Source organism: Amblyraja radiata, chromosome 2, assembly GCF_010909765.2.
Source record: "Amblyraja radiata isolate CabotCenter1 chromosome 2, sAmbRad1.1.pri, whole genome shotgun sequence".
NCBI lineage: Eukaryota > Metazoa > Chordata > Chondrichthyes > Rajiformes > Rajidae > Amblyraja > Amblyraja radiata.
In genome coordinates, this window is record NC_045957.1 from 23,596,445 (window position 1) to 23,605,904 (window position 9,460).

General features: G+C 48.3%; 1 protein-coding gene across 4 annotated transcripts in view; it reads left to right on the forward strand.

Moving 5' to 3' along the window:
• The window catches only part of LOC116987285 (pituitary adenylate cyclase-activating polypeptide type I receptor-like), a 74,871-nt gene extending 65,859 nt beyond the window's left edge, over positions 1–9,012 (forward strand). For 2 of the 4 annotated variants that reach the window (XM_033043185.1, XM_033043193.1), the window contains 3 exons: positions 2,354–2,483; positions 6,372–6,413; positions 6,574–9,012. In XM_033043185.1, coding sequence (XP_032899076.1) covers positions 2,354–2,483; positions 6,372–6,413; positions 6,574–6,762 — 361 coding nt within the window. In that variant the 3' untranslated portion in view covers positions 6,763–9,012. Of the gene's footprint in view, positions 1–2,353; positions 2,484–6,371; positions 6,414–6,560 lie in introns of all 4 variants that reach the window. The other 2 variants (XM_033043205.1, XM_033043215.1) reach the window with 1 other exon arrangement.
• The last annotated feature ends 448 nt before the right edge of the window (positions 9,013–9,460 follow it).

Below are 9,460 nucleotides of genomic sequence, written 5' to 3' on the forward strand. Positions count from 1 at the left end.
ATATGTTCATAAGAATAGGAGCAGAATTAGGCCATTTGGCCTATCAGGTCTACTCCGCCATTCAATCATGGCTGATCTATCTTTTGCTCTCAACCCCATTCTCCTGCCTTCTCCCCATAATCCCTGATATCTAAATGTACTTAACTAAAAGCCTATTAAACGGCAATAATTATATTGATTCCACTTTATCCTCTGGCAGTGAGTTCCAGAGTTCACCAGTCCCAGTGTGAAATAAAACCCACCCCTCAGGTCCCTATTTAAAACTTCCTCTCACCTTAAACCCAACAAGGAGACTGGCTGGATTCATCCAATGCTTGAGGATCAGGTATCTCCCACAAGGGCCCAGTGTTGTAGGAGCAAAATGGAAAGGCAGCACAGAGTTGGTGTCGGAAGTAAGGGGCGATTTATCATAACTGGTGCACACCAGGAGACCAGACAAAGCTGATCTGCTGAGTGACACATTGGTACAGATTTTTCATTCTCAGCTGACAAGATTACCCAGAAACTTGATTAACAGTAAAACTAGGTCTTGATTACAGAGTAAAAAGATTATCTACAAGTCCAACTTTGTTGACACAGTGTCAAATGAAACATGCTTAGCTTTCCCTGGGGCGAAGATGCTGGTGAGAGTTGCATAAACCTCAGGACCAATTTCTTTTTGTATTCCCCGATGGCCTTGTTTTGTGCTCTTACCTACATTTGATCCAATATTTCTGGTGATGGGTGATGATGGGTGCATGGTGTAACATCATCCATGCAGCTCCTAAAACGTGAGTGTTGTCACTGCTGCATTCCATGTCTTCATTTTCAGGCGTTGTCTGTGGTTCCCTGTCACCACGTTAGCACAACCCACATCACCATTTACTAGTTGTTAGCCCCCTGCAACTTCCTTTTATAAGCATAATGCCAACCTTCAAGACACCCCAGTGGTCCCCTTAGCTTGATACCTCTGTAACTCGTGCATTACAGCACAGTGTTGGCAGAGCAGTGACTGGTACTCTGGCCATCCCACATCCACGCCCCGCACGTCACGACATAGGGGGGCACGGTGGCGCGGCGGTAGAGCTGCTGCCTTTCAGAGGCAGACACCCGGGTTTGATCCTAACTACGGGTGCTGTCCTTATGGAGTTTGCACGTTTTCCCCGTGACCGCGTGGGATTTCTCCGGGTGCTCCGAATTCCTCCCACATTCCAAAGACGTACAGGTTTGTTGGTTAATTGGCTTTGGTAAAATTGTAAATTGTCCCTAGTGTGGAGGATAGTACTAGTATACCGCATGATCACTGGTCGGCACACTTGGTGGGCAGAAGTGCCTGTTTCCACGCTGTATCTCTAAACTATAGCAGAGACAGACCGAATGTAGAAACAAGGAAGTATGGATGCTGGTTTACACAAAAGGACACAAAATGCTGGAATAACTCAGCAGGTCAGGCAGCATCTCTGGAGAACATGAATAGGTGACATTTTGGTACGGCTTACTACCCATTGGTATGAAAATTGAATTCTTCAATTTTAAGTAACCCCTAATAACTACCCACCCTCTCCCCCACTTTTCTCCCCCATCCCACCCTTTTCTTTCCCCCCTCTCGCTTGTGCCCCTACCTGGGCTCACACCGATTTCTCCCCCAAACCAATATTCCATCCTCTGGCTTCACAATTTGCAACGCTTTAATCCTTCTGCCTCACACCTCCCGCTTAAATCCCTGGCCTTTGTTCAAACCATTTGTCCATAAAAACCCCCTCGCCTTTGTCTACCAATTACCTGCCAGGCTTTGTCCAGCCCCTCTCTTCCAGATTCATGTTCACCAGAGCTGCCTGAACCCGCTGAGTTACTCCAGCACTTTGTGTCTTTCTTTGCCAACCAGTATCTGCGGTTCCATGTGTTGGCTAAAGAAGGGTCCCAACCCGAAACATCACCTATCCAAGTTCTCCAGAGATGTTGCCTGACCCTGCAGGTTAATCCGGCACTTTGTACCTTTTCTTTTGTAAACCAGCGTGTGCAGTTCCACGTGTTGGCTGAAGAAGGAAATATCACTTATCCATGTTCTTTAGTGAAGCTGCCTGACCTGCTGAATTACTCTGCCATTTTGTGTCTTTTCTTTGGACCAAATAAATGTTATGGCAACAATGCAAACTTGAACTGAAGTTGATTGTTCCAGGATACTAAACTAAAAACATGACAGGATTTGAAATATTAGTTTCTTCCGGGTTGTGGTGTATTGTGTTGTGTGTGCGTGTTTGTGTTAATGAAATAATGTTGAGTTTGAGACAATGGTCCTGATCCTGCTGGTGTTAATGAGTGCTCTCTCTCTCTCTCCCTCATCCTCCCCTCTTCTTCTGAACGATCTACGCAGGAGACTGGCCAGATCGACCCTCCTTCTCATCCCGCTGTTTGGGATTCACTACACGGTGTTTGCCTTTTACCCCGAAGATGTTAATACCCGGGAACGGCTGGTGTTTGAACTGGGATTGGGATCTTTCCAGGTAACTTGGTTCAGAGTGCTGTAAGTCTGCTGCGGAACGACAGGGGAAGGTGTCCTCCAGGTCTAGGTTGACAATCAGTGATGGGCCTACATCTAAATCCACATCCGTTTGTTTTGACCCATCCATCACCTAACCCCCGTCTCTTCTGTTCAACCCCATTGCAACCTCCTCCAGCTTCCACTATTCTCGAGGACCTCTGCACTCCTCCAATCCATCTCCAGAGCTCCCCATTCCTGGCCAAAAGCTCTGAGATTCAATCCTGATGCTCCCTGCTTCTCCTCTCCCTCCAGGAAAGTCATCAATCACCTAGATCTTGATCCAGCCGTTGGATTATCTGCGCTAATCTCTCGTTTTATGCCACTGTAGCTGGGAAGGGTGGGTGAACATCAATAACATTAATATTAATTAAACAAACAAATCTACGAAGTAAAGCCAGTCACGGTCATGTCGATCATCAAATCAGGGCAGACGCCAACCGTTTTGCTGAACACCTACGCTCAGTCCGCCTTGGTCTGCGCCATCTCCCGATTGCCAAACATTTTAACCCTTCCCATTCTCATACTGGCCCTTCTGTCCTGGGCCTCCTCCACTGAATGAGGCCACGCACAAATTGGAGGAGCAGCACCTCACATTTCACTTGGGTGGCACGGTGGCGCAGCGGCAGAGACCCTGGTTTTATCCTGACTAGTGGTGCTGTCTGTATGGAGTATGTACGTTCACCCCCGTGACCACGTGGGTTTTCCCCGGGTGCTCAGGTTGCCCCCCACACCCCAAATACGTACAGGTTTGTAGGTTAATTGGCTTTGGTAAAAATTGTAAATTGTCCCTCCTGCTACTGTCACAGGGGTTCAGGGCCTGTCCCACTTACACAACTTTTCAGCAAATTGTCTGCGACCTTCAAGCTCGGGGGCACTCGCCTGAAAAACCGCGAGCTGGATCGACCGTCAGAGCGGAACACACACACACACATGCACACACGCCCGCACGCACGCACGCACACACACACACACACACACACACACACACACACACACACACACACACACACACACACACACACACACACACACACATATCGCAAAGACGGGGGCCAGGGAAAGCGGGGGAGCGCTGTCTGAAATTCACACGGTGCAAAGCCAAGGTGATACCCGCAATGAACAGGAAGGTTAAAGACGGCTAGCACAGTGTACGGTAAGTCCTTTAAAAGAGCGGGGAGGGGTGGGGGGAGGGGAGAAGGGGCGAGTAGGAGTGGAGACACTTTTAAGAAGCCAGACAACTTTTAATAAGCTAGAGATACACAGCTGTGGTTTGGCGGGAATTTAACGTTACCGGTCGGTTTTCCTTGGTTCTGAAAACTCATGCTTATATTTTTTATCCTCAATGAGCCAATGAAAATGCCCGGTCAGCAAAGGAGATTAACTAAAACTACCTACGACTATCTCGACCACGTACAACTACATGGCGACCCCACTACAACTGCACCTACAACTTCAAAAGTATCGACTTTCTCCATGGCGACCAATTTTTTGTCACAGAAAATTGTTCAACATGTTGAAAGATTTGCTGCGACCATACTGAGGCCGCGACTAGTTCCCAGAATGCGGGAACTCCTCGCGACCATGAAGGAGACTCATCTGAGACCACCGGCGAACATGTGGTGATCATGTGGTGAGCGCAGAGTCTCCTAAGCCCGCTTAAGAGGTCGCCTAAGTGGGACAGGCCCTTTACTGGTCGGCACGGACTCAGTGGGCCGAAGGGCCTGTTTCTGTGCTGCATTTCTAAACTAAACTAAACTTAAAAAAGCATACAACCCAGCAGTATGAACGTTGATTTCACTATTTTCAAGTAACTCCTGCATTCCCCCCCCCCCCCCCCCCCCCCCCCCCCCTGGCTCTACACATCCCACCAGTTCCACTGTTCACAACCTTGCATCCCTCTTATCACATCGTCCCTGGCCAACAATGGGCCATTATGGGTTCCATCTTCCTGAGGTCATCTGTTGCTGGCCCTGATTTGTTCTGGCCTTTTCTTGCCTCCAGTTTATTCTCCCCCCCCCCCCCCCCCCCCCCCAATCACCACACCTCTATCTTTGAGTCTGAAGAAGAGTTCCGCCCCAAAACGTCACCTATTCTTTTTCTCCAAAGATGCTGCCTGAGTTACTCCAGCATTTTGTGTCCACCTTCGGTATAAACCAGCATCTGCAGTTCCTCCCTGCACATCAAATCAGGGCTGCCGCACAAAGCGATCCATTAACCTCCCGGCTTGGTTCAACCAACATCAGACCCAAGACCCACATCAAAGGGGGACAGTTTTAACCGACCTGGCCTACCCGGGCAAACCAGTAACAATTCATCAAGGCCAATTAACCTACAAACCTGCACGTCTTTGGGATATAGGAGGAAACCCACGCGGTCACAGGGAGAACGTGCAAGCTCCACACGCACAAACAGCACCCGAGGTCAGGATCGAACCCGGTCTCCGGCGCTGTGAGGCAGTGGCCCTACCCGCTGTGCCATCAATCGGCCCTTTACTTTTGGCATCATTGTCTACATTTGAAGAAAAATTAGTTTATCATAACCAAGAACAGTACAACACAGGAACAGGCCCTTCAGCCCAAAATATCTGTGCTGAACATGACCCCAAGTTAATCTCCTGTGCCTGCATGTGATCCATATCCCTCCACTCCCTGCAAGACTATCTATAAACCTCTTAAACGCCGCTATCATATCTGCTTCCACCATCAATCCCGCTGTGCATTCCAGGCACTCACCTACCTAGGTGTAAACAATTTGCCCCACGTATCTCCTTTAAAGTTCCTCCTTCTAAATATAAAGTTATATCCTTTAGTCCAGGGGTTCCCAACCTGTTTTGTCCCGTTTACCTCTGGCAACTTTAATAGCACATAATAATGTTATTTCACTTATTTATGAACAACTAATGATGAACAGATATACCAGAACCAAACACAGTCAATGAGAAAAACATGTACAAATCCAGAATCAACAAATTTACCCCCTGGGAAGGTTCAGGGGGTAAATTTACCCCAGGTTGGGAACCCTTGCTTTAGTCTTTGACATTTCCACCCTGGGGAAAAGGTACCCTATCTATGCCTCTCATGATTTTATATACGTCGATCGGGTCTCCCCTCAACATCTAATTCTCCAGAGAAAACCATCCAAGTTGAATCAATCTCTCCTTATAGCTAATCCTAGCAGCATTCCCATCAACTGGCATTTTCTTCAGAAGCCTCCACATGCTTCCTTTAATGGGGTGACCAGAACTGGAATGGCACAGTGACACAGCAGTAGAGTTGCTGCCTTACAACGCCATGAACTCCGGTTCGATCCCAACCACGGGCGCTGTGTGTACAGAGCAGACAACACCCGTGGTCAGGATTGAAAGCAGGTCTCCGGCTCTGTAAGGCAGCCAGCTCTACCACCGTGCTGACCATTAATAGAGTCATCGCGTCATGCACTGCAAACAGGCCCTCCGGCCCAACTTGCCCACACCGACCAACAGGTCCCATCAACACTAGTCCCACCTGCATGTATTTGGTCCATATCCCTCTAAACCTGTCCTACCCATGTACCTGTCTAAATGTTTCTTAAATGTTGCAATAGTACCTGCCTCAACTACCTCCTCCGGCAGCTCGTTCCATGCACCCACCACCCTTGTGTAAAAAAAATTATCCCTCGGGTTCCTATTAAATCTTTCCCACCCTCACCTTAAACCTAGGTCCTCGTTAGGTTCTCGAGTTCCTGACTCTGGGCAAGCGACTCTGTGTGTTTAGCCAATCTATTCCTTTCACAATTTTGTACGCGAATGTCTTTTTTTTGTTGTCCACCCCATCCACACTAATTCTATATGTGGCTTGTTTATTCCTTCCAGGGCTTTGTGGTGGCAGTTCTGTATTGTTTCCTCAACGGAGAGGTAAGTTGCTTTGATTTTCTTTCCCTCTCCCCGCGAAAGAACAAAGTGAAGTTTGACTAGTCTCAGCTTTTCTTTGTGCTTGTATATGTGAGTGAATTCTCCCTTCAGTCTTGACGTACCTGAGTACATTCAAATGACATCTCTAAGTTTCTTCCCAAAGGTGCAGTCCGAGATCAAGAGAAAATGGAGGAGCTGGAAGGTGAACCGGTATTTTGCTGTTGACTTCAAGCACCGCCACCCCTCCCTGGCCAGTAGCGGGGTCAACGGAGGGACGCAGCTCTCCGTCCTTAGTAAGAGCAGCTCCCAAATCCGCATGTCCAGTGTCAACGCTGAAAATCTGGCCACATGAAGCCACCAAGGCCGCCACCTCCTCCGATCCGATCTGTCCCCACCTTAAGCCGTAAGGCCAACCTGTTCCCCCTCCCTCTGTTTGGGAGGAAGAGTTGTGATCGCATGGAACCATTTAATCCTCTTTACATTGAGGTGGATTCTGGGCTGTCCAGCATCCTTTGGTTAACTGAGTCCCTTCTGCTTGTTCTCTTCCCTCCTCTCACATCCCAGTCTCTATTAATTCCCCCAAAAAAGACATTTGCGAACAGAATAATAACTCAATGTCGTGGAGTGGGACTGAGACTCCAGCGTGTTTTTTCGATTTGGAGTTGGCTCCCTTGGCGGCGTGGGGAGCTCCTTCTTCCCGCCCCGAGTGACAAACTTTTGATAGGGTTTGGTGGCACGGGACTTGACGTTTGCTACACGCTACGGTAGGAGTTCCATCGCTTGCTGCGTGTCCCAGAAACCCCCCCCCTCCCCCCCCCCCCCCCTGAGGTGGGTTGCCGAGGAGTTGCCGGGCCTATTTCCCCTGGTTGCCTCGGTCTCTGAGGGGTTGAGACTTTCCACCGCCATTGTCCCCCAACTCCATTGCCCACCGAAGCCAAGACCTTCGACCTCTCTCGAAGGGTGGGCACCCCGCCCGGCCACGACATGGCCCTATGTGATGATGTAATTCTCCACGGTGACATGGCCCTTTATGATGGCATGTGGCACCTGTACGACGTCACATGGCCTTATTAGGTGACATGTGGCCCTTTAAGATTTCATGTGACCTACCCTTTGCAATGACCTGCGGCCCTTTAAGATGTCATGTGACCATTTGTGTTGGCATATGGCCCTTTCAGCTGTCACGTGACCGTAACCTAGTGACATGTGTCCCTTTATGATACCCCGCAGTCCTTAACGATGTCACGTGACCTTACCCCAGTGATATGTGACCCTTTGTGATGACGTGTTCCTTAAAGATGCTATGTGACCTTAACCTAGTGACATGTGACCTTTTGTGATGGCATACGGCCCTTAAAGATGTCACATGACCTTAACCTCGGCGACATGTGCTGACATGCGGCCCTTAAAGATGTCATGTGACCTGACCCCGGTGACACGTGACCTTTCATGATGTGATGCAGCCCTTAATGATGTCATGCAACCTTAACCCAGTGTCATGTGACCCCTCCCCCCCCCCCCCCCCCACTGTTGTGATGACATGCGGCTCTTTATGACGCCATGTGGCCTTACATGGTAACACGTGGTCCCATATGAAAAGAGTTGGGACTTGGCGGGGATACGAGGCCTAATGTGGTGACACACAGCTCTTTACAAGGACCTGCGGCCCTTGACAATGACACGTGGCATTCTATGGACAACAGCGTAGAGAAGAACGATCTCCAGGCCATTCTTGCAACTTGTCTTATCCTTGATGTGGTGTTTGTTGTGAGCTTCACCACAGAAATGTCGCTCGGTGCAAAAACAAAAAAAAATGGACGCCTCTTAGGTTGCCCGAGCAGGTTCAGCCCTCAAGCCTGCCTCGTTGTCCAAGCCCAGCACTTTGTCAACCAAAACACATTTTGCAGATAAAGAGGTTAAAATGTTCCCTCTTGAAATGGGCAAAAAGGGACAAGATTCCAGTGTACCGCTTCACTGCCTAGAAGCAGCAGATTGCTATGGAGAGCGAGAGAGAGAGAGAGAGAGAGTGAGACCTTTACGAAATCAAAGCACTTTGCTTTCTTGTAATGAAAGCTATTTCTTCCTCCTTGGTTTAATTGCTGTATCGAGGCTGTCAAGTTGATGGTTCAAACGTTACTCAGTGACATCCTTCTGGATGTGTAAAGGCTCCGCAAATTCACACCAGGAATGGGGATTGAGTTATTATTCCTCCTTGTGCCTCCATTGGCATAATCTAAATTAAACTCTGGAGGTCAGACTTGGGAGTACATTCTTATATTCCTCCTTGAACCTACCCTGATATCTCCAAAATACATATGCACAAGCCTTCTGCTACCCCATCCATCCCGGGGGTCTTTTTGATGTTGTGCCGAAGGGTATGAAGACCCCATAGCTCTCCCTAAGCGGTGGGGGGGGGGGGGGGATTCCACATTTGAAAGCAGTATAAAATGGAACAAAGCCGTCCGCTGTGTACTGTTGACCGTTGTCATGTGAGTATGTTATTACATGTCACGTGAATGCAGAAATATTGGCCGTTGTGAAGTAACGTCCATTTTGACCAGAAATTGTATCGTTGCGTCTTTGTCGTTGCAAAAAAAAAGAATTATCCTCTCTCTCTCTCACGAGTAACATTTGTAGGAATTGAACATCCCTGCATTGGAACTAAGTTCCCCAGTCAACAGAAAGTGATGCATGGTGTATTTTCGCTGAGATTAAAAATAATTATTTTCCAAGAATGGGTGACGAGCAAAATTGTAGAGCATTAGAGCGTGGAGTGTGAGATTCCCATTTGTAGCTGCTCAGAAATGCTTCAAGTTTATTGTTGTCACGTGTACCTACGTACAGTGAAAAGCTCTGTTGTGCATGCTATCCAAACAGATCAGATAATGCCATATATAAATACAATCAAGTCAAACTCAAGTACAATAGGTAGAACAAAGGAGAAGTTACAGAGTGCAGAATATAGTTCTCAGTATTGTAGCGCATCGGTTCCGCAGACAAAGTCCAATGTCCACTTCCTTAAGTACCCTGGGATGCAGACCATCAGGCCC